At 44.1% G+C, this 25,705-nt stretch overlaps 1 protein-coding gene across 1 annotated transcript; it reads left to right on the top strand.

The window, feature by feature from the left end:
- Positions 1–15,549: 15,549 nt before the first annotated feature.
- On the top strand, positions 15,550–25,436 carry MAT2A (methionine adenosyltransferase 2A). The gene is made up of 9 exons (XM_042474796.1): positions 15,550–15,752; positions 20,586–20,663; positions 20,778–20,900; positions 21,001–21,113; positions 21,225–21,368; positions 21,562–21,780; positions 22,094–22,276; positions 22,651–22,784; positions 23,910–25,436. The coding sequence occupies exons 1-9, from the start codon at positions 15,674–15,676 to the stop codon at positions 24,010–24,012; spliced, it is 1,176 nt and encodes a 391-aa protein (XP_042330730.1). The 5' UTR covers positions 15,550–15,673; the 3' UTR covers positions 24,013–25,436.
- The last annotated feature ends 269 nt before the right edge of the window (positions 25,437–25,705 follow it).

The raw sequence follows: 25,705 nt of genomic DNA on the forward strand, positions 1-25,705 counted from the left end.
CCAAAGTCATAGTCCAGCACTCAAACCACTGTGCCATAGTAGCTTTCAACGGATAGATACTTTGGTCCAAAACACGCTGCAGAAATAATGCCGTTTGACACCACTTTAACTGCCCTGGCTCCATGCTCTGCAATTCTAGGATCTGTAGTTTTTTTGAGACATTTAGCCTTCTCTGTCAGAGAGCTCTGGTGCCATAATAGACTATAATTCCCAAACCCAGAGCCAAGGCAGTTAGGGAATCCTGAGAATTATGCCTTTTGGATCATTTGCTTCTTATATCTGGGCTTTCCCCAGCTTCTGCAAACTGATTTATTTATTTTTCACAGAGATGTACCAAAGACGATCAGATATTTTTGGATGACAGCTTCCAGAATCTCCTTAGCTGGGGATTGCAGCCCAGAAAAGTAAAAACTTCCCAAGCTCTGTATGGCTTTGCTGCGGCCTTTTGTCACTCTGACTCAACAGAAAAGCCTCAGTTCAGCCAGGCATGGAAGCAGGAGGAGGCCGAACGGGAGGAATTTCCAAGAGCAATGAATCACACTGTTTGCACAAGGTCAAGGCAAGTGCCTTTGTTCACGGAGGGGTTATACACATGCTTTTGAGCCATTCCTTCTCTTTGCACAAAAGCCAACGTTGCAAGCCCTTTGACCCTTTACAGCTTCACAAAACAGGACACAAGTATAACTCTCCCCTTGAAACTCTTAACTTGCAGATAAGCAGGTTCTGCCTGCAAAGACACCACATTTCCCTAAGGGAAAGTAATGATCGCCACGCATAGATCAGTGGTAGCGATGCTTGGAGAACACTGGGAGTTGTAGTCCAAGAAAGTAACTTTTCCAAAGTAGCATTTGAGACATGATTTGTGATTATTCATTACGATATATATAACTACATTACTTTTGGTGGTTAATGCCCACTTTATGTGTACTGTACTCTCCCTTTCTCCTTAGTCTGTCTGCAGAAAGAGGGCGGTCGTCTTGCAGTTGCGAAGGGCTGGCTTAAGTCACAGAGGCCCTTGCATGCTCTTCTCAAAGTGGTTTCTCCCCAGTGCTGGAATCTTTGCATTCCTAGTGTTCCTCTCGCATAAGAGCCCATCTTTTCCCTCCCTAGACTGTCACTCAATGCCGTGACTATTTTAAAACCCTTGTCCAAGATGCAAGGAGAGATGTCTTTGCCACATGGCGCAGCTGCAAAGTCCGGCCACTAAGCATGGCTGCCGGCCCAGAAGAGTCCCTTTACAGTGGCCTTGGACCAGGAAAGCCTCCCTATCAGATTCTGCTGAGAAGAGAAGAAGGAAGGAAGGGTTCCTGGGAGGCTTGGCTTTGACGTCAATGGGAGGAAAGGAATCACTGGGATAGAAAGGGGCACATTGGTTCCTTGCAGCGCAGGGTGGCATGAGCCTCCTCCATGCGGCCTCTGCCTTGCAGTTAAATCGGTGCACCGGTTCATTCTGCAATTGGATTTCTCATCTGATGCGGCTTTGATGTGCTGCACATTACTTTGACATATGCTTTATTGTGTATTTATTTGCCTGCAGGTTTTTGATGCTTTTTTGCTCTAGCTGGGATTCAGGGCTAAGGACTGAGATTCTAAGAAATATAAGGTTCAAGTAAGGCTGCAAACTGGAATAAGATAAAAGGCCCCTCTCCTTCTAAAGGGTTGTTTCGAAGAAGGAATTGCGTCTCATACAGGCTTCACCTGCTGAAATTTGCACTTTTACACAACCATTAAAAGGATGGGAACCTTGTACCCCGATTTCACTTGGTAACCTTAGATTTAGAGGACATTACTATGATGGATGTGGTTTCAGAAACTGGGGTCGCTCACTAATAAGGCTGCATCCGCATTGCAGAAATAATCCAGTTTGATATAATAATCCACTTTAATGAATATTATATATATATATATATATATATATATATATATATATATATATATATATAATCGATTTTAACTCTTTGGAAGATATAGTCTCCCTGCCTCTGTTGCTTTCAAGGGCAAGGAGTTTTTTAATCCAGTTTGATATAATAACAATAATGATAATGATAATGATAATAATAATAATAATAAATTAATAACTATATAATAAACAATCCACTTTAACTCTTTGGAAGATATAGTCGCCCTGCCTCTGTTGCTTTCAAGGAAGGGAGTTTTTGAATGCAGTTTGATATGATAATCCATATATATATATATACACACACATACCCACTTTAACTCTTTGGAATATATACTCGCCCTTTCATGGGAAGGGAGTTTTTAAAGAGAGCGGCTGGAGAAATAATCCAGTTTGATACCGCTTTAACTGCCATGGCTCCATTCTGTGGAATCATGGGCTTTGTCGCTTGTTGTGGCACCATTGCTCTCTGACAGAGAAGGCAAAATGTCTCACGAAATGACAGTTCCCAGAATCCCATAGCACTGAGCCATGGCCGTTAAAGTGGTGTCAAACTGGATTATTTCTCCAGTGTGGCTGCAGCCCAAATGCATCTTAGGGAAAGGCAAGGAGAACCATGGGAGTTTAGATACCGCTATAAAATCTACCCAAAAATGTTGGTGCCTGAGGTTACACATCTAAGTGTCATGAGTAAACGTTACATAAGAGTGTTATCAGTTGCTGCAATGACAACAAGGTAGATTAGGGCAGTCCTCAAACAAAAGTGACCTGTTCAACAAGCTCCTACATTACCTAAGTTATGTTTTGCTTCTGTAATATTACAAGCTTCCTGCTTCACCTGATCGCTGCAAAGTCCAGGGACCTTTTATTTGTGATCAGAGAAAGTGCCAGGAACATAACTATTTCTCTGCTGATTTTTGCTTCATCTACAAATTTTAATTGAAGAAAACAACAAGTAATTGCACAGATGGTTATTGCACGCCATTGCGCACATAAAGTGATATCGGAAATGCATTGTCGCTGAAATCCCGAAAGCAAAAAGGTGCGCGTTAATGCTTCTTTGTGACCACACTAATGGCAAATTTTGTGCAATCGTTTCGCGTAATTACGCGATTTCCCCGGGATATTCCCGGGATAAACTCCTGATCTCCTTCATGTGATAAACTCCCATATAAACTCACTGGTTGACTCTGGGCAAGTCGCATTCTCTCAGCCTCAGAGGATGGCAATGCCAACTCTCCTCTGAAGAAACTTGCCAAGAAAACCCTATTATAGGTTCGCCTTAAGGTTGCCATAAGTCAGAAATGACTTGAAGGCACTCATAACAACAAAAGCCTGAAGAAGCTTTTTGGAGAATCCAAAGCTTGCGCTCTTCTGTGGCATTTTGGCAGGTCCTAACAATGGCCTCCTCCGACTGCGGATTTTGGAATTTCCCCCCACCCCCCGTCTTTGTTTCTGGTTATTATGCTTTAATGGTGCTTGTGTAAGAGGCGGTGGCTGCCAAATACCATTTACACCCTGCCCTTGAGATAAGGTGGCAATGTTCCAGTCCTGATTGAGGAGAACTGTAGTAACCTTATATGGGGAAAGATCATAACTGCCTTCCACTCATCAGGTATCATGAGATACTTTGGAGATGGGACCCCTAAGTGTAAAAAGGAGGCTGGGATGCTCCAGCTTAGCATGGAAAATGTGCATCTTCGGACCTGCATACAAACATATGCAGTGCCATTGCACTGTGCTGTGGCAAAGCAAAACAATAAAAGTGCGACAACTGCAATGAATTCAAACAAAAATCCACCAAACAGTGATACCTTTATTGTCTGACCAAAATGCACAATATACTTGTTGCAAGCTTTCGGAGCCCCACTGGCTTCTTCATCAGGCAAGGTGTTACAAACAAAAACAGGAGGAAAACAACTGAAGATGTTAATCAGATGCCTGCAATTTGTTGTTTCTAACTGCGAAGGAAGATAAGGCACCGCAAAATGTAGGACATTCGGGAGGGAAATGTACAACACTATCAAATAAAAGTTAAAAACACTAATATAAATGAAAATTCATGCTTCCGCGGAGGACATTCGCAAACACTATTTTAGCCCTGCTTCAGGCAGCGAAATGTCTTGCCATCCCTGGTGCAATGCATTTTGCAAACACGACAGCCTTGGTAACATTTGCAGTACGGTTTTTTGCACCCGCTGAAATTTCCAAGCACTCGCCAAAAGCACATCGAGCGCTGGATGTAAGATAACAACTCCAGCGTTTCCCACCCTCTCCGTGGCCTTTTCAGTACCGAAACTGATCTTTAAAAATAGCCGCTGGGAGGGGAAAAAATGCTGGAGTTGTACAATGGCTAATTGAAAACTGGGAAATAAGCCCTTGCGCCTATGGACACACGCCTATTGTACTGCTATGTTTACGAATCAAAGAGCACGCTCTTTTGCTGGAACATGGAAGTGAAAGAGAAAGCGAAACACTGATTTCTGCAAAACGGCCTGTTCTTCTTTTCCAAGAAAGCAGGAGTGTCCATTGACTTGTTTTATTTTAAAGTCCTTTAACAATTAATTCCAAAATATCTAGGACTGCCAGATCTCAGGGCCCTACCCTGAGTCCATAGTTTTAAGAGGTCACCTGCGGAGTACAAACAAGGTTCAGTTTTGCAAGGTTTTGTGGGGGGACCAGCAATTCTTCTCCCCATCCATGTGCCACTGGGACTGGCACCATATTTACACCCGTTGTATGACATTGTTTGTAGGGACCTGTAGGTGACTGCTCATAGATCAGCACCAAGCCATGCGCCACCACTTTGAGCACTTTTTAAAGGCGAGACACAGAAGGCTTTTGCAAAGAAACCCCCTGTATTTGTTTTACACTATTTAGTTAGGAGTGAGAGCCAGCATAGTGGTTTGAGCTCTATGTCAACCTAGGTTTTGGGGGTCAATTTTTTGACTAACATTTCTAGACTTATACATTAGTATATAGAGTAGAGTGCCGGAAAGGAAATTTTGGCCTTATGAAAGGAAGCAGACAGGGTTTTGGCCTAAAGGAGGAAGAGCAGACAAATTATCATAGATGTCTGTTCACAAGTGCATTTTGAAATCAGGACTCAATCCAGGTGGAATTTTAATTCAAGAACAAGGAAAGCTCCAGGCAACCTGGTCCCCGCAGAACTAGATATGAAGCCGCTATGTGTTATTAGTTTGGCATAATCCAGATGCATTTAATTAATCATAAGCACAAAATAAGAATAAAACATGTGCAAAAGTAATAACTAAAGCACCTGATCCCATTTACTCACAAAACCTACAAACACAGAGATAGACAACATGTTACAAAGGACTGGATTAAACATTTATTAAATGACTATTTCCCCCCTGGCTTGCCTTAGAAGAAAGGCAGGAAATTACTGATTTCACAGCTGAAGTCCATTCCTGGAGTTAAAAGTAGACCAAGGACGGTGGAGTGAATTATTGACAGAGAACTATGTCAAAATGTATGAAGATGCAGCAGATCAAGAAGTCAAGAAAGTGAAACAAGAAGCCACAAATCGCAGGTCAACTTCAAATTGAAGGTTGTGTATTTAGTTAAGGAATCGACTAAATTTTCCTGTTTAGAAATTAAGACGGAAATCATAGTTAAGGGTTGAAATGAGGGGTTTACTCCTTCCCATTTAGGAAGATGGGATAAGGACATTTAATCTAGTCTAATTCCAGCCAGAAAGTGGTGCAAAGCAGAGCAGAGGGTGAGCGCTGGTACCAAAAGGAGTGGGAGAGAAAGCAAAAGTAATGTGTTTTTAACTTGTTGTTGTGCTCGGTGTATGATAATCATTAGCGAATTTGCTTGCTTTTCCGGGATGCTAACACTTTAACCATTTTTGGGATGGAAGCACATAGGTCCCTGTGTGATAAGGTGCAAAGTAAATATATACACACACATAAAGAGAGCCTTTGCAAGTTGCAGCAACAAATAGATCAAGCCTTGAAAGTGTAGCTGAGTTGGAGATTTGCAAAGAGTATTTTCCTTTTGTTTAGATCTGAGCCCCACAAAACTGGAACAATTTGCACCCCTTTTTCTGGCCTGGGATTGTCCCATGAAAACTGGAAACTCGGGGCAAGGCTCTGAGATCAGGCAACTGTAAATCCAATTATATACACCAACCTCTAATAGCAGTAAAATTGGGACTTTCCTTTGTATGTGAATGCTGTTTACAGATCGAGGAAGCATTGTGAAATAACCTTATCGGAACACTGATGCGAAAGAGAAAATGAAACACTGATTTCTGTGAAGTGGCCACTTGTCTTTTACCAAGAAAGTATAACTGTGGCCTGATACAGAAATCCCTTAACCAGAATTTCAGATTGCTGACATTGGGCCCTCGGTATCCGCTGGGGTTTGGTTCCTACGGGAATCCTGAGATTTCTAGTTTGGCAAGGTCTTGAGCCTTCTCTGCCCAAAAGTGCTGGTGCCTCATCAAACGGTGAATCTCAGGATTTTGTAGGATGGAGCCCTGGAAGTTAAAATGGTGTCAAACTGCGTTATTTCTGTCCTTGTTGTTCTGTGCCTTCAAGTCATTTCTCTGCCTCCCAAGTGGGTTTCCATGGCTGAGCAGGGAATCGAACCCCGGTCTCCAAAGTCTTGGCCATGCTGACTGGGGGATTCTGAGTTTTGGTGTCCAAAAAAGTAGACTTTGCAAGTTCTGGATATTTACTTTCCTCCTTAGTGTAGCCAACATGGTTTAGTGGTTTGAGTGTTGGATTATGACTCTGGAAATCAGGCTTTGATTCTCCATCCAAGCATAAAAAACCCACTGGATGACCCTGGTCAAGTCACACTCTCTCAGCCGGAGAGGATGGCAACGGCAAACCCCTTCTGGCCAAGATAACCTTATGATGGGTTCACCTTACGGTCACCACAAGTCAAAAATTGCTTGGAGACGCCCAACAGCAACATGCCCTCCCTAGCAGTGTGTTTATCCTGATGTCCACATCTCTGGCTTGGCTCTCCCGCAAGAAATCAGATCTTAAGCAGATCGCATACAGGAGTTCCAAGATTTATTCAGCCGCTCCTGCTTCCAGCAGTCATGGTGATATAACATGTTTACAGATCAGATCTGTATTGTGAAATGATGCTCCGGTCGGAACATTATGTAAAACAGAAACTGAAAGATCAGTTCTGGGGAAGTGGCCTGATCTTGGCCGCATAGAAAAACATGATCACTGGCTGATCTAAAAATCTATTTGCTTCAGAATAGGAGATTGCATACATTGTGTGACCAGAAGGCAAGACTGGAGGGAAAGGACTGGGAGAAACACACATATGGACCCAAGAAGGCCAGCAACAACAAGAGAAACCTGACATTTACACCAGAATAGAGGCTGGCAAAACTACATCTGAGGATTCCTTGAAATCAATGGGGTCACCATAAGTTGACAGGTGACTCGAAGACACATACAGTGCGCTAAAGGCACCGGATCCCATATGATTTTGGAAGCTAAGCAGTGTCAGCCCTGGTTAGTGCTTGGATGGGAGACTGCCAAGGAATAGTAGCCACTGTGTGTGATATTTCAGAGGAAGGAACTGAAAAAACCATTGGCAAAACCCACCTTCTGAGTATTCCTTGCCTAAGAAAACTCTATCACAAATCGTTGGGGTTGCCATAAGTTGACAGATGACGCACACATGCGCGCGCGCACAAAGGTTGGGCGGTCATACATTGCTGATCCTTGTCCCATTTTCCTTCTGCTATAATTCTATTTTTATTTTGCAAATAGCTCTCCCCCCCCTTTAAAAACACCCTCAATTCGTCAGTCCCAATTACATTACAGACAAACCTCAGTTAACTTGGCAGTGCCATTGGTTTTTGCAAAGGCTTTTTCCATCTGCCAGCCCCCTGTCCTCCTTGTCCTCCATCTAGCTGGAAGTGGTTTTTTTTTAGCAGCACCAGCATTGAAAGGATGGTGAAAGAGGGCTGGAGAAACACATGTTTTTAAAGTCAGTTTGCAGCAACTTGTCAGTCGTAAACAATGCAATAAATCTTGGGCTAAGAAAGGGAGGAATTCTGCCCTAGTCCAGCGCTTCTCGGGCTATTTGTTGTAGGTAGGAAGAAATCCTAGGATTTGCAATTCTCAGCCCTCACTAAAGTACAAACCCCAGAATGCCAAAGGAGGCAGTCAAGGTGGAATATAGCACTATGACATTGTAGTGTGACAGGGACCTAGACTTTTTGCTGAAGCTGGAAAACAGGGTTTGCATGCCTTGCATTGCCACCAGCATAAAGGAGTGGCAAGCATACTTCTGATGGGGTGGCACACAACACTAATATTCTGTTTTTTACAAGATGAAACCATCTTTTTCTGCACGCTGAAGAGTTTTGGTCACAGCAAGCGTCTCAATTGCGATGCCAACATCATTCGGCTGCCATGGTGCCTTTTATTCTCCAAATTGATCTGCTGCTCCTTCCTTGGGAAGATCATCATCATATTAAGGATGTCCCTATCCTCACATTTCTCCCTTTCGTTATCTGGTGGATTTCTTTTAAATGTTCGGAATGTCCTTTCTGAAAGGCAAAAGGGGAGGAAAAGGAACTCTTAACACAAAAAGCAGTTTATGGCTGTGTCTGCACTGCAGAAATAAATGCGTTTGATACCCCTTTAACTCCCATGGCTCAGTGCTATGGAAACTTGAGATTTGTAGTGGCTTGCGATACCATTGAGCCATGGCAGTTAAAGCAGTGTCAAGCTGTGTTAATTCTGCGGTGCGAATGCAGCCCCAGCTTCATGGTTAAGTGGAGATTTGAACTTAGGTTGTTCAGTTCTTGTATAACAGTCTAAGCATTCAGCCATATTGTTTCACCATTCTAGTTTGGGGGGAAATGTAGGTCCTGTTCTTGGTTCTTCTTTTTGGCTTCATGTTTATGGTGCTGATTCACTCCATCCATGTGTCAATGATGACAAGGTACACGTGAATGATGCCCTCGCAAGGCCATCTCTGGCGACCTGGTGCCACTCTCTCTGATCAGACTCCCGTTTCAATAAAGCAAACTTAATAACATAAGAAGATAAGAATTATCTTGACGGACGGAGCAAGAGACCCGTCTAATCTGGTATTCAGTAAGGTACAGCAGACGGACGGATATCTCTAGACGCTCGCAAGCGAGACAATGGAAGTGATGGACTCCCCCGGTTTAATTGCGACAGCTGCTAATACGGAGCTAGGCTGCCTTCGTGAAAACGTGCGTCACTTGAAAACTTTAGAAGCTCTGAGATTCATACAGCTGATCTTGCAAGACCAGGCCTGCAAATATTTAACCCACCAGTGAAACACTTGCTCACTGCTGGGAATTGGGTCCTGCCAGGTACTGGATGGTTCCTTTTTTGGAGGGTTTTGATTTTGTTTAAGCATCTGATGTCTTCTGTCCAGTTTGGCCAGGACATAGAAGTGTATAGAAGTGCACCTGCCACAAGATGCCACAGAAAGATGCGTATAAAAGAGCAGTTGTCGAAAGTTCTAGCATGTTTTTAGAGAACCATGTTTATCATGGTGCAAACGGGTAAAGCTGATAAGCCCATTGTGAAACATCAGGAGTGAGAAATTTCTATGATCTGAGAGTGAAAATTAGAAACCACTACTTTTCTGGGTACAGTTCCAGAGTTTATTTGGTGCTGGACACTGGCACATGTTATTATTGCTTTATTGGTGATATGATACAGCAAATGATGATGATGATGATAATCATCATCATCATGATATTTTTCTCACCTCTCCTTAAGGCTCAAGGCAGGATAAAGCATGCTAAAATACAAAACACAATTTTGCTGCAGCAAACCATCATTCTGCTGCAAACCATAGCAGCCAGGGTTGCGATCCTTTTTCATGTCCTTCTCCTATGGCCTTTACAATACGGACATTTTGCAAGTGGAACTTTCCCCATCGCTTGAATTTCATACTCTTCCCCAAGTGCCTTGATCTACATTTCTGTCATTAAAAGCATAGAGTCAGTAAAAGATGTAAAAAGGAAAGAGCTGCCAACCCTGCAAGTAGCATCCCATACTGAGGGATTGAAATCTCCCAGCTCCTCCAACTGCCCTCCTATCACTTTTCCTGCATTGCCTTCATATGGCAATGGCTCCTCTGCCTTACATCAGCCAGTTTAGCAGATAGACTGCCTACATTTCCTAAAGGTATTCAGGAGCCTCACCTGCCTGTTTACACCAAAGCTGGTCTTTCTGCTTCTTTAAAAAAACACAATCACTGCTTGAAATGCAAAAGCAATTTGTTCATTGGGATAAGTGAGTTGCCCTGACCTATATTTTGGGTTGTGTACATATAGAGTAGGAGCCAGCATGGTGTAGTGTTTTGAGCAGCAGATGTTCTCCAGAGTCATCATCTACTGCTCAAACCATTATACTGTTCTGAATTTGAATCCCTGATCGTCCATGAAACCCACTGTGTGACCCTGGGCAAGCCACACTCTCTCAGCCTCAGAGCATGGCGATGGTAAATCCCCTCTGAACAACCTTACCCCCCCCCCCATAATAGGTTCACCTTAGAGTTTCCATAAATTGGAAATGACTTGAAGGCACACAACTACAACCCTACCAAGCTGAGAGTCAGCATAGTGCTTTGCGCATTGGACTAAGATTCTGGAGACCAGTGGGAAACCCACTGTCTGACCTTTTGCAAGTCCCACTCTCAGAGGAAGTCAAAGGCGAACCTCCTCTGAACAAATCTTGCCAAGAAAACCCCGTGATAATGTCACCTTTGGGTCACCATAAGCCAGAAATGACAAGGGCACACAATCACAACATACGGAACAGAAAGTGCCAGTAAAGTACTCTTCCCCAAACGTTTCACTGCAGAATTTTAGGGTTGTAAGAGAAATATCTAGTCCAGACACTGAAAATGCAGAATCTTGCAATGACACAGGGATGGGCAAGAGAAGGCCCCTGTGTGCCCCTTCCAGATGTTTCTGTGCTTCCTTGCTATTGCCATTGAAAGGCGCATCATCGACTCCTACAGCTATAGCTTTCTCATTTTTGAGAAAGGTTGTTTTTTTGAACTACAAGTCCCAAAATATTCTAGGACTCACAGTCCAAAATAAGTAGGTTTTCAGAGGCATGATTTCCTTCTTTCTGTCACCGTTTTGTCTCCAGCACAACATCAATAATCTGTGTCCCAGCCATGTATAGAGTGATATACTTGACAACTGATGATACGTTACGGTATTGTTTATTTTTCTTTTGTGTGAGCTGTTTATATTATATTTTATGCTTAGATTACTACAACTACTACTACTAATAATAATCTATAGTTCAAGACATGAGGGTGCAGAGGCCCTTGGATGAAGTTGCATGGAAACATCTGTTATTGTGTTGAAGCATTTGCAGATTGGGATGGAAGTCCTCTGTACTGATGTCACAAAACGATATTTTTGAAACTCCTTACCCCCAGAAAAAGTCAACTAGGCAAATAATGTAAGAAGAAGGCCTTCCGTCTTTTCTGCAAATCATGGCGGAGTTTGCTGTCAGGGGTGAAAGGGTGTTATGATCTTTCCCGCAAATCCCATGTTGGACTGCTATCAGAGAAGCGTTCAGTCTATTCATATTTTGGAGTAGACTACTCATGTTTTGGCACTACCTCCTGCATCATAGTTTGTGACTCTGCTGGGGTAACCTTTGGGCTCTCTTTCATCATTCGGGGCAGGCTGACCTGTCCCTGAGGTTACGCTATGGACACACCTAACCAAATAAGCAAATGCGCCCTCCCGCCTCTGATCCGTTGCCCTTCCCGTCACACGCCATGCGCTGGCCCCCGTCATTAGTGGGTTGCTATTTATTTAAACAAGGAAGATAGTGCACCTCTGGGGCTATTCTTCCCATATCATCAAAGAGCAGAGCTGCATTGCCAGAGAGAACTGCTGCCAACATCACCTTGCAAAATAATAGTGCAGAAGAAAGGTGTGCATTAGGTGCAATTTATTTTGTTCCTTGCATCATATGCTACACCTGTTGAAATCCTGCCTTCTACCCTTTTGTTGTTGTTGTATTGTATTCTGGCTTATGTTTACTGTAGGATTATTTTTTGTATCTAATGTTATTGTTGTAATCCGCTTTGATTCTGTGGGGAAAAGGCGGAATAGAAACAAATAATTATTATTATATTGTTGTTGTTGTTGTGGGCCTTCACATTGTTTCTGATTTATGGCGACCTTATGGCAAAGTTAAAGTGGAAGGTGCCAGCCACAGATGCTGGCGAAACATCAGGGGTAAACTCTTCCAGAACACGGCCACATAGAATGAAAAACCCACACAAAAGCTATGGATGCCAGCTGTGAAAGCCTTTGACTTCGCATATCATAGGGTTTTCTTGGCAAGGTTCTTCGGAGGCTGAGAGAGTGTGACTTGCTGATGGTCACCCAGTGAGTTGCTCAATTCACATCGGATGTTATCCTACCCAGATGGAACAAACCCTTGCAAGAAAATCCTGATGCTCGCTTTCATGCGAAGCAGAGCTGTTTAAAATTAGCCAGGTCCTTTGAGGAAAAAGGAAGAGATTTGTCCTTTCCTAAATTCAGGATGCATCATGGCCTCTGCGTTTTATCAATGCTTCCCCTAGGCTGCTCCTGTTCCTCATAACAGGATTTTTTCCCCTTCTGCAATTCTCTTCATCGCTTCCCTTGACCTGATCTTATCTCTTTTTGAGCATCTCTATGCCTCAAAGGCTTGCTCACTAATAACACTTTCCCCAGAAGAGATGATCATGTATTACATTGGAACGGTTTTCACTTCCATGGTTTATCACAGTGTGGCTAATAAATCCAATGGTTGCCTTATCAGGTAGAGTCAGGGAGTGCAACACAGAAGGAAAAAACTGGCAAGCATTTTCCCCTTTGAAATTCAAGGATGGGTTTGATGAAAAGCATACGGTAATAAAGATTGCACTTCCCTCTATCGGTGCATTAGCCCGAGTCACAAAAATGGACTCTCTCGTCCTGTGGTTTGTTAATCTTTATTCTCCATTCCCTTGCACAATCCCGGTTTCCTCTGATATGTTTAGTTTTACACTGAAGATACAACATCTCTGAGCTGCCAGCTCTGGCTATGAGTGTCTAGGTTTTTAAAATGCATCTTCACTTTCTGTTTAAAAGACCTGCAATCCAGACGGCATGAATTGCTTGCGCCTGCAATAAGGAAGGGCAATGGCCGGAGTGTCATTAAGGGAGTGCGGGGAGTTCTGACCGCATTGGGTGCATCTCAAGGGGAGGTGACCACTGGCGGACATTGCTGGTCATCCATCTCAACCCCCAATTACCCCTTTTGGGTTGCCTTCTTTAAACTCCAACCCTCAATCCCCTCTGGATGCCATGTCTTTCAATGCCCTCTGGATGCCAGGTCTCAATGGAGACATCCTGGATTGCAAAAGGAGCATCTTTTTGTGTGTGTTGCAAATGGATGTTAAATCTCCTAGATTTTGAGAATTTCCCAGTAGCACTGGCATGGCCCCTTGCCACCCTTCAAGAAATACCCGTCCGTATCATCTGAACCGAGAACGAAACCAGCAAAATGCATGACTAACGTCGTCAATATTTTTCCTTCCTGTCTAGTTTTTAACACCTTTTTATGACGAAGAAGCCAGTGGAGCTTCAAAGGCTTGCGACACCTATATTGTGCATTTTGGTCGGCCCAATAACAAATATCACTGTTTGGTGGATATTTTGATGCTATTGGGTTTGCTATATGGCCAATATGGCTACCTATGGATGTGTTCAACCCATGGTAGGATTTTTAATTCCAGTCCCTTCTGGAAAGGGTTCACTAAATCAATGTAAACACAAAGGTTAATAATAATAACATATGGATAAGAATACACCAAGAACAACCAGTGCGTCTTGATATCTTCCTTATTGAAACTGGGAGAGTTGTTATGTTCATTTTCCTGGGCTAGTCCATCTATTTCAGGCCCAATGCCCAGCCATGCCCATCATTTCACAATGTACCAACCCAACCTTTTAATCTTGTATTAGGAGCGGCCAGGTCATTTGTTTTGCATTTTGTTTTCGACGTAGACCTTTTACTGGAAGAGAAAGCCCCTTCTTTGAACTGGTCTTTGTTGGATGGAATGCTCTTCCAGTTTCAGTTTTGATTTCTTGTAACAGGCAAAAAAAGGGAGGAAGAGAAATACAGCGCCATTTAGGCATTTCAAAAGCAGCTGATAAAGTGGGGTGATATAAGAATTAATTGGGATCTTCCCTTCCAAATTGGGAGCAGGGACGTAGCTAGGATTTTAGGAAGGGGGGGGGGGGCCGGCTAAAGGGCCCCCATTATAAGGGGGCTGGGGGGGGGGGGGGAGCAGCACACACCCTTCATTTTTCTAAGGGAAGGGGGGGGGGGGTCCGGACCCCCAGATCCCCCCCCCCTTGGCTACATCCCTGTTGGGAGTTGGAATTGATGACAACTCGATAAAGCCCTGAGTATTTGTTCATAAAATGGCACAATCGGATGTAGCCAAGGTGTGTTTTAGGCTTTTTGTGTGATCAAGATGCTGTACATTTGTTTAGAAATAGTTGCCATGGATCGCTCTAAACCGTACCAAATATTGCAATAATCTTATGCATAAGATTAAAATCCTATAGTTGGAAGAGACCCCAAGGGCCATCTAGTCCAAAACAAACTACACTTCCCAGAATTCCACAGCATGGAGCTGTGCCACTTAAACCGGATTATTTCTCCAGTGCGGATGCAGCCTCTTGTTTTACAGAACCCTTGGATTTGTAGTTTTCTGAGGCACCATCTTTCTTTGGCGAAGAAGGCTCAAGGCCCTAAAAAAACTACAAATCCCAGAATGCTACAGAATGGCGCTCCAGCACTTAAAGCAGTGTCAAACTGCATTATTCTTATCGTGTAGATGCACTCATAGTTATCCATAGTGCCTGAACAAACTGCAGTTCCCAGAATTCCATTGCAAGGAGAACATGGCGGTTAAAGCGGGATCAAACCGGGTTATTTGTGCAGTGCGGATGCAGTTAAGAGTCAAACGGGGGGAAGCGGGTTTATAACAAAGTTGGGCTCGGCTTTTCTTTATCTGGAAGGGTGAAGAAGCCCCCACAAAAACTGAACAACAGCCACTTTCTTTTTCCCCCTCATAGCAACAAGGCGGGAAATTTTCCATCCGGGTCCCTCGCGCCTCACTGAAGCGATTCGAGGTCGGCCATCTTGGATGAAAGAAGCCAAATACTGGGCGAAACCAAATCTGCGCTGCGGGGGGGGAGCAGAGAGACTATTAAGCATATTAATTCAACCCTCCTTGGTCTTAATTAGCGATCATGCTAACAAAAGTCGTCGAGATGTGGCTCAATTTAATTTTTTGGGGTGGAAACTTCCATCAAGATGGTATAAAAATGACTAAAAGGAACACTGATGGTAATAACCCCTCCGACGAGCGAGAATGGTAGCGCCCAGCATCACCTCAATCAATCATTATTTTCTCTTCTCCCTCCCTTTACAAAAAAGAGGCGGAGCCTGGAGGCAATACGGGGGTGGCTTGCCCAGCATTGCCTCAGCCATTCGTCCTTTTTTTGTCGCTTCCACCTCCACCAAAAAGAGGCGGAGCCTAGAGGCAATATGGGCGTGGCTTGTGCTATAAATAACAGCCGCGAAGCGAGGGCGCTCTCATTCCCGCTCCAGCGTTGGGCTAGAAAGAAGCGAAGAGCTGTCGTAGCTTCTTTGTGCAGCGTGACCTTCTCTTCGCCTCCGGCTCTTTCTCTATTCCGCTTCAGCCATGAACGGGTTCCGTGACAGCCGCCTCGAGGAAGGCACCTTCCTTTTCACCTCGGAGTCTGTGGGAGAAGGGCACCCAGGTGAGTCAATGGAAAAGAGGAATGGAGGGACTGAGCAGAGAGGGCTCAAAAGTACCCGGATGTTCGGAAAAGGAGGCGGAAAAGACCCGGCTGCGTCGCGGGAAGGGAGAAGGGGCGGGAGGAGCGGGCCAGGCGAGGCCTCTGATTGGCCGCCGCGCTTGGAGTGACGGCTGGGAAACCCCGAGCGCCCCGCCTTCTTCTTTTTCCCCTCTTCCCCGCCTCTTTTTCTGGACTACAGCTCCCAGGATCCTCTCCTAGCCAGCAGCGCTATCGAGGATTGTGGCGTTGTAGTCCAATATATAGCATAGCGCATATACATACTGTACATATATATATATATGACAATAATTTGGGTTTTTTAAATGATGATTTGGTTTGGACGTTGTCCAATGTGTGTGTATATACACATATAGTATGATGTAATATTAAATGACTAAATCATCATTGAAAGCAAACCTATTATATATATATATATATATATATATATATATATAATATTTGGTTTTGTTTTGGACACAGGGCGAACTATGATTGGGTTTCCTTGCCCTGGCCATCCTCTGAGGCTGAGAGAGTGTGACTTGCCTAAGCTCACCTCCAGTGGGTTTCCATGTCTGAGTCTCCCAGAATACATTCAATCCACTATACCAGTATAATGATGATAATAATAGTTGGGAGACCAGGGTTCAGTTTCCAGCTCAGCCATGGAAACCCACTGAGTGTGACCCTAAACCAGTCACACTCTCTCAGCCTCAGGGAGGATGACCAAATGGCAAACCCTCTCTGACTGCAGGGAAAGAGGTTCCAGCTCAACATTAGAAGGAGCTTCCTGAGAGTAAGGGCTGTTGGACAGTGGAACACACTTCCTCAATGGAGGATGGTGGAGTCTCCTTCCTTGGAGGTCTTTAAACAGAGGCTGGATGTCCATCTGTTGGGGATGCTTCGATGGAGAGTCCCTGCATGGCAGAAGAAGGGGGTTGGACTGGATCAGGGCCCTTGCGGTCTCTGTGAATAAATCTTGACAAGAAAATCCCAGGAGTAGAGTCACCATGAGTCAGAAATGCCTTGGAGAGGCACACAGGGGGGCTAAGAATGACCCTTACTTCTCTCTCTCTTGGCTTTTCTGGGGTTGGGTCCCATTGAGGAGGAAGAAGGGGTCGGGGGCGCGCTTTGCTTGGCCTCGGGGGCGCGCCCCGCATTGCAGGATATCACCACGTGGTTCCCGCATGGAGCCAGAGAGAGAGAGAAGAGCCTGGCATCCATGTTAGGACAGGCTCAAAGCCACTCAGCCCCAAGGCAGAGGAAAAGAGGGGCAACAGCTTGGAGGAGGGGGGTGCTCAAGGCAACCCAGCCCTCAAATACATAGATGGATAGGTGCTTTGAGGGGGGGGCTTTTTAAAATGAAAAAGGGAAATAGGCTAGAAGGGGTAGAGAGGCTCCAAGCCACAGAGCCCCAAGGCAGGGAGATGGATTGCAGCTTTGAGCAGAGGTCTTTCTTTTTAATTAGAAAAGGGGGCTGCTCAAAGCAATTGGGCCCTGATAGAAATAAATTGATAGGTGTTTTACGTAGGATGGGGAAATGGGATTGAAGGGGGGTGCTCAAGGCAACTGAGCCCCAATGCAGAGAAATAGATGAATTGCAGCATTGCGTAAGGGGGGTGCTCAAGGCAGCCGAGCCCCAATATAAATAGATGGATAAGTGCTTTGAGTAGGTTCCCCCCCCCCATTAAAACAAAAGGCAGCTGAGCCCTAACGCAGATAAATAGATGGGCTGTACCTTTGAATAGGTTTTTTAATTAAAAAGGGGAAATGGAATAGAAGGTTGGTGCTTAAAGCAACTGAGCCCCAATAGAAATAAATGGATCGACTGTAGTTTTGAGTAGGGGTTTTTAAGTAAGAAAAGGAGTGGGATAGAAGGGGACGCTCAAAGCAACTAAGCCCTAATATAAATAAACTGGTGCTTTGAGTAGGGAGAAGGTAGCAAGGAATGCAGGTCTGCCCTTCTGAACTGGAGCCTTTTATAACATAAAACAACTGGGTATCTATTGTGTCGTCGATTCACAGCAGAGCAATGAAAAGCTCATGACAAATTTGAGCTCCAAAAGGGAGTGAGGGGGGATGACTGGGGCTCAGTGAGCAGGGAGGCTTGTGTCCTCATTTTCCTCCGCCATGATGCCTGAGCAGCAGCCTTCTCTAGCGCGAAGAGAAAAGGGAGGGCTCGAGTCAAGAGGAGGGCTGCACCGCCTGATGATGGCTGGGAATGTGCGCTTTGTGTTCTGTTACAGGGAATGCGGTTCTAAATACTGTATAGGCTTGTTCCAGGAGAAGAGGTGTAGTAGACACAAGGAGACTCGGATGCTGAAGCTGGGGTGGATGGGGATTACGCACCAGCCACGCACTGGCCATTTGGCTGTGCTGCAGGAAAGCCAAGGAGAAGGGATTGCGCCTCTTTTTTCCACCATGGGCATGGAGGGTTGAGAGCCATGTGGCTCCCACTGAGAAAATAGGTCTTCATTGCATAGCTTCAAGTTCTCTCCCCTCAACAGTACAGGAAGCATGAGGCAGAAAAGAAGCTCAGTTTGGGGCTTCACTCTTTTCCAATGTGCATTTCTATTTCTCACTTCATGACATGAACCATGTTAACATCCCCATTCCTTCCTTCACGCTTACACTGCTTGTTTATCTCTCCCTCATCTACCTAAGGGAGATATTCGTTCATAGAACCTTAAGATCAGAAGGAACCTTAAAGGCCACCATCCAGTTCAAACCTTTGACAGTGCTGCAAACTTACTGGTACTGCAGCTGCATCTTAGATAAGCGCCCAACCAGCCTCTTCTTAATAATATAGGGGCAGAAACTCTATATCCTTCTAAATCAATATTTTCAAACAGGTCACTTGGGATTTGTAGCTAATTTTAATGCCATTCTGTTGTCATTGCACAGGGCTTTCTGGCCTCAAGACATTGTAGACATTCCCCTGTACTGAAAAGTTTTAGTGTTTTAAGTTTTTGCATTCATGACATGTAAGGATGGCATCATTTTTGACATCTTAAAAAGGGGTAGTAAGGCTATCAGTGGTTACTATTCATGATGACTATATAGTGTTTCCAGTTACCTCCACAATAAAGAGCTAACATGGTGTAGTGGTTTGAGCATTGAACACTAGAGAGGAGAGTTTGAAGCCCTGCTCAGCCACGGAGAAGAACTGGATGATCTTGAGCAAGTCACATTGTCTCAGCCTCAGAGGAGGACAAACTCCCTCTGAGCAAATTTGCCAAGAAAAACCTATTACAGGGGCACCATCAATTGGAACCAACTGGAAGGCACCCACCAACAGTATCCTTCAGTATCAGTAGCTAGGGAACAGCAAATGTGAAGGTGCTGCTGCATTCATGAACATTCACAAAAGGGCTCCTTGGAGGCATTTGATTAGCCACTGTCCTTAGAGTGCCGGACGTCTTAATGGTTCCCAAACTCTGGCCTTCCAGGTATTTTGGACTTTGGCTCCCAGACCATTGACCAAACTGCCTGAAGCCAACCACAGTCCAAAACACCTGGAGGACCAGAGTTTGGGAATCACTGCTTTAGATTTCATAAGTTATAGGTACCTCGACGTGGCAGGTTACCTTAAACGCCACAGGCATCACCAAGCTGTTAACTTTGCCTAGCTTGGAGGTCTTCAAATTAAAGATTTGCTCCTTTAGAATAGATAGTGCTCATGGTTCATGTATTGACACAACAGTTTATGTCTTCTGTCTCAGACTTTGCCACATTTGGAGCTGCTTCTTCTATGTTCATCCTTGGTAGCCAAGATATTAGATCTGGTCTCTGAAGGGCTATTGTCAAGGGCATGTGTCAGCCCAGGTCAAAGCATTGAGCTTCACAGATTTCAGTGCCATTTGATCAAGTCTGGATCATTGTGACTTTGTGATCTGTTCTTTGCTTAAATCAGTCCTAGTTTCAGGAAGGCCATAGCTTGATTTTGTTTTCTGGTTATGTAACATCCTAGATAATTTAATAGGTGTTCTGTAACTAGGTACCTTTATAAAAGTGGAAGACGTAATAACAGTATTGCAGCATTTGAATCATAGCAGCAGCAATAGAGGCGTTTTGATCTGATGACTAGCGATGCATCATAACTTTTAGGTGTCAGAGACATCATATAAAAAGGGAAAGTGTACGCCCTGAAGGTACTAATTGAACTTGGAAGGGCTGCATTACTTTCTTCCTACCTGAGTAATATATTGTTGAGGTAGAAACTAGTGGGAAATGAGACTGTCAGGCTTAATCAGAGCCTTCAGCTAAACCTCTGAGGAACCCATTTGTCATTTGAAGGACATTTTGGCTAATAGGGAATGAGGGAAACCTGGTCTTAGTAACAACCAGTAGTAGCTTTTGTTTTAAGTAATTTGCCTTCATCTACATTCTCTATTACCGTACTTGTACTGGGCAGAAAAGCTCAATTATAAAAGTCACAATGATGGCATTTATATATATATGTGTGTGTATATATATATATACACACACACACATCAGTGCAGTCTTCAGCCAGAAATGAAGGCAAGAGCTCCAGTTCCCTCGCTCTCTTCTTCGTCAAAGCCCCTGCTGTCCATTGCTTGAAACACAGGCAAAACACACCTTCTTACGAAAGGAGTGCTGTATTTTGATTGGCTGATAAAGTATATTTTTAATTGACAGTTCTAGAAACCAATTAAAAACTGCACTTAAACTTTCTGTTGCATAACAGCTGATACTGTTTTTTCTTGGTATTATTTGAAGTATTAAAAGATAATTGTAACTTGAGCCTAGAAAATAATGGTGTCTTTCTGCTTTCAGATAAGATTTGTGATCAGATCAGCGATGCGGTCCTTGATGCCCACCTTAAACAAGATCCAAATGCCAAAGTAGCATGCGGTGAGTATTCTTGTCTGTTGTGAAGAAATGGCATCTGTTGGGGGCTGTGGTGGAGGAGAGATGTAGTTCTTCTGCCCTTAGAACTGACAGTGTCTATTCTATTTTATCATGTAGAAACTGCTGCCAAGACTGGGATGATCCTTCTGGCTGGAGAGATCACATCTTCAGCTGCGGTTGACTATCAGAAAATTGTTCGTGATACAATCAAGCATATTGGCTATGATGATTCCTCAAAGGGTAGGTAGATTGGCTGTGTGTGCGATAACCTCTTCGTTTTAGACAGAGATGCATGACTTCTATTGCTTGTTGGCCTAAATTTAACATGTTTGTATTCTAGGCTTTGACTACAAGACATGCAATGTCTTGGTTGCCCTGGAACAGCAGTCCCCTGATATAGCTCAGGGAGTCCACCTTGACAGAAAGGAAGAAGACATTGGTGCCGGTGATCAGGTTGGTATTAATGTGCTATAGATTAATCTTATTTGATGCACAGTATGCAGGCATAAAATGTCACCTTTTGGAAGCTGACGTTCACAACTGATATCCTTACTTTTATATTAGGGCTTGATGTTTGGCTATGCTACTGATGAGACTGAGGAGTGCATGCCTCTGACCCTTCTTTTGGCACATCAGCTGAATGCAAAGCTGGCAGAACTCCGTCGCAACCATACCTTGCCCTGGCTGCGCCCAGATTCAAAGACTCAGGTAAGAATTACCTTGGCTTGCGTCTCTTAATAAATCTTCAGAGAAGTCAAGAAAGAAATTGAGATTCCATATGATACGACAAAGTGCTGTAGATCTTTTCTGTAAATATTTTTCCTGTGTAAATCTTCAAAGTAGGTTCCAAACATATACAAGGAGGTACAAAATGCTGATGTTTCCCTTGATTCACTTTCAGGTCACTGTGCAGTACAAGCAGGACCGTGGTGCTGTTATCCCAATTAGAGTCCATACCATTGTGATTTCTGTGCAACATGATGAGAAAATTGGTCTGGATGAAATGAGGGATACTTTGAAAGAAAAAGTGGTCAGAGCTGTTGTACCTGCAAAGTTCCTGGATGACGATACTGTCTACCACCTGCAGCCCAGCGGACGCTTTGTGATTGGTGGCCCTCAGGTACGAAGAGTGTTCATCTTTGTGTGTGTGGAGGTGGTCATTGTTTGGGTTGATGCCACTAGTTTCTGGAACATCATAGCTACAGCTGTACAGTTCAGGAACATTGTTGCCTTTACAAGAAGCCATGTCATGTAAGGTTACAGAAATATGTAGGAGCAGATAATGCAGAATGGCACTCCTGCCAGTTAGGCTTTCTTCTGCCCCACAAGGCTATAGCGTGCTACAGAGGATGGCAGCTCTGTTCATCCAGAGATGGGATGTATATTCTGTGAGAGTAAGCCAAGCAGGTGACAAACTTAATTGGTGATTGCAGGGCGATGCTGGCTTGACTGGCCGGAAGATCATTGTTGACACCTATGGTGGTTGGGGAGCTCATGGAGGTGGTGCTTTCTCTGGTAAAGACTACACGAAAGTGGACCGTTCGGCCTCTTACGCTGCTCGCTGGGTTGCAAAATCCTTGGTGAAGTCTGGTCTTTGTCGGAGGGTGCTTGTTCAGGTATGTTTTAATATTTTAATTCATCTTGGCTTGAATAGCAAGTAATAGCAATATCTGTGTATCTGTGGAGGTCCTGGAACCAAACCCCAGCAGATACTATATACAACATGAGGTATCCTAAAACCTCAAAGAATTGGATCCCAAATACATAACACAAGAGGAAGCTAGAAATGATAAAATAAGCATAGGGAGAAAAGACAATGTTTCAAAATACTACTATAACCCCTTGTGTAAAGTGAAACTGTACTGACTGGGGAGATGAGGATAGAAGGAGTTTAGAGGAATACTGGTAATAAGAGGGACGGAAATTGCTTCCTAGAGTGAAACGGCTGCATGCTTTAATGTCTTGTACTTTATATTAACTTTGCTGTCAGGTTTCCTATGCTATTGGAGTGGCCCACCCATTGTCAGTCTCCATTTTCCATTATGGCACATCCCAAAAGAGTGAGCATGAGCTGCTAGAGATTGTGAAGAAGAATTTTGACCTTCGCCCAGGTGTTATTGTCAGGTAAAATATGGTGGTGCATGCACATGTAAAGGTGGATACTTCAGAGGTAATAAGGGTGGGTTTATTATGTGTAAACAAGGTGTGGCCCTTGGGCAAAACAGCTCTGAATCTATGCACCCGATCAACTATGAAGTGGGAAAGGAAAGCAGCCTTCTAAGCACCAAGTGGTTTGGATTGTGAAGATCACAACTGGGGAAAATTCATGTAGGTTGAGAACCACATGGAATCTGAAGGGGATGGTTCAGTATGTTTTCCTCATACATATCAGTTCATGTTGTAACATAGCTGGGGGTACTAAAGGGGAAAGACTAGTGGCTTCTGGGACCAAGGAACCCTATCACATAAAGTGATCTAAGCCACTCCACATTTTCAGCCTTTTCAAAGGATAACTGGCCTTGAGGCATAACTGCTGGGAGATCATCCCTAATTCTAAGCACATATAAAGACTTCCTGAGCAATTATTGTAATTTTAAATGGACTAACAGGAAAGGATGTGGTTCTTTTGGCCCTTGAAAGAGATTAAACATAGGAGCCTGCCAAGATTTCACATTATTGAGTTACTTCTGATTGCTGCAGGCACTTAAGCCAGCTACCCGTAGTGTTAAAAACATAGCGATATGTTTGGCATTCCTTACTTATAGCCAGTTATGTAGCGTGACCAGGTCTAAGACTTGGCTACCTTTCTTTACTGGGTACTGAATATCTAGAGGGTCCAGTGTGATGTTCAGGGTGCTTTGATCTGCACACCCAGCAGTTCAGAACCTCTGGAAAGAAGTTCTAAGTAGTTTGGTTAGAATAAGAGCAAGTTATTCAGACAGGGAATAACATCCTGATTGGGAAACGATGACGATCTGAAGTTGGATGTAGCCATTCCTAATTGAGGGTAAGTATTCTATAATGTCAGGTGGAACCCAGGGGCTTAGATTAACTTGGATGTGTCCACATCCTCTGAAACTCCGAATGGAGCTTGTCTGGGGAAATCTGATTTTTACATGCCCTCCATTGGTCTCTGATTTGGGCTTTCAGCAGTGATCATCCCTGCTAATGAGTGACCACTTAAGGTGTAGCTGCTTTTGCTTTGCTTAATAAATGCACTGTATTGAGTTACGGACTTATATATTCCAGGGATCTGGATCTGAAGAAGGCTATTTATCAGAAGACTGCAGCCTATGGTCACTTTGGTAGAAACAACTTCCCATGGGAAGTGCCCAAAAAGCTTAAATACTGAACATGTGGGGCTTCTTTCCCCAGACCTGTTGGTGTACATTACAGAGAAACCTTCAGGTTATACTGTGGGAAAGAACCTGGTTCCCTAACTGGTCCTATCCTTCTTTGCTCTTAACTTGGCACACTTTGTCCATTGCCATGAATATTAGTCCTCTGGGGACCGCAAATTGCACTGTGCTTTCTCCTCTTCCTGGTGTGCTTGACGTATAAGTAAAGCCAGTTGATCATAGGCGCTACACGTAATCCATAGAAAAGAATAGACTATAATCAAGACAGTGCTTTGGTCTAATCCTTTTGTGTTGCCCAAAGGCTAACAATAATTTCCCCCTTCAAATGGTGAACAAGCAAACAAACAAAAGCTTCCCTTGTGATGTGCACACAGTCTGTGGTTCCACATACTAGGTCCAGATCTAGAGTAGCATGGTGCAATGACTTGGCTCTAATGAGAATGTAAAGCCCACACTTCCCTTCCTCCCTGTTGGTCTCATGTGAGCTACCGCCACCGTAGCAGACAGTCTTGCATGCAACGCAAGTCCCATGGGGAACTACAGCCTAATGCAGTTTTTAATCGAAGGCGGTTAGTCTGACAACCCATGGTATTTGACTCTTAAATTTAATCGGCACCATATTTTAATCATTGCCTGTTCTTACCTTCCTTGGGGGCGGGTGGGAATATTAATGAACTTCAATCCTATGCAGTTTTAGCACTAGCCAAACCTCACCAACTCTTATCAGATGGGCACTTGGCCAACCTTGCGGCGTACTACAGAGAAGTCGCAAGGCCGTACCCAAGGTCTGTAGGCTGCACACTTTTGGCACCTGGAACTATTACTAGTTTTTTCTTTAGAGCCAAGAACTTCATGTTGCACAAAACTCTTTGAGGGGTCAGTTTCCAAAGCCAGGTCCAGACTGCATTCTGAAGGACTGGTGTAGCTACAGAGAAGCCAGGTCCCTTCAGAATACTAACGCGTTTGGAACGGACATGGGGGAAAAACCCTACATACTTGAAATTTTTTAATTGCTTATTTATTGTGTGTTTGGGGCAGGGTGTGAGTACAGAGAAGCCCTTGTCCCAAATGGCAGCTTTTAAAGTTCATTTTGACACCATAATTTCCTTGACAGTTCCCAGCATTCCCTGGCAGGCCAAGGTGTCCTACAGAAAAGCCTTGGGTCTGGCTTGTGTAAAACAGGGGAGGGCAGTGCTGCAGGGGGCTGGCCCTGGGGAGGGCGAACTTGGTTGGTGTGGTACAGAGAAGCCAGCTTGTTTACCTGTCCGCCCCAGCGCCAGCCTCCTCAGCAAGAAGTGCCTTTTGCGTTCCAATTATTTTCTGGGCGTTTACCACGTGTGTCTCTTGATTCTTGAAATTCCAACTTGATCTTTACAAAAAACAAACCTTAATAAAAGTGCTAGGTTCTATCTTAAAAGTTGTGTGTCTTCTCTGGTTACAGTGGGTTTCATGGCTTGGGTAAAGGTATGTATGCTACTGGGTTTTTATATCCTAGTCTTCAAATCATTCAAAGGGACATAGGTGCCACCTTATTTTCAACCAGGCTGTGAGGTGAGGATGGTCCAACGCTGTTGCACAGAAGTGAACTAGAATCTCCACATCCTGCTATGGCACTAATGCCTACATTAGGTCCGGATCACTGTCCATCTGGCCCCTATCATGAACCTTAAACTGTAGAAGCCAATG

Source organism: Sceloporus undulatus, chromosome 6, assembly GCF_019175285.1.
Source record: "Sceloporus undulatus isolate JIND9_A2432 ecotype Alabama chromosome 6, SceUnd_v1.1, whole genome shotgun sequence".
Taxonomy (NCBI): Eukaryota; Metazoa; Chordata; class Lepidosauria; order Squamata; family Phrynosomatidae; genus Sceloporus; species Sceloporus undulatus.

Coding starts and splice junctions, on each gene's coding strand:
- MAT2A (XM_042474796.1), top strand. CDS start 15,674: ATGAACGGGTTCCGTGACAGCCGCCTCGAGGAAGGCACCTTCCTTTTC. Junction 21,114..21,224: donor ACATTGGTGCCGGTGATCAG/GTTGGTATTAAT, acceptor CTTTTATATTAG/GGCTTGATGTTTGGCTATGC. Junction 21,369..21,561: donor GCCCAGATTCAAAGACTCAG/GTAAGAATTACC, acceptor ATTCACTTTCAG/GTCACTGTGCAGTACAAGCA.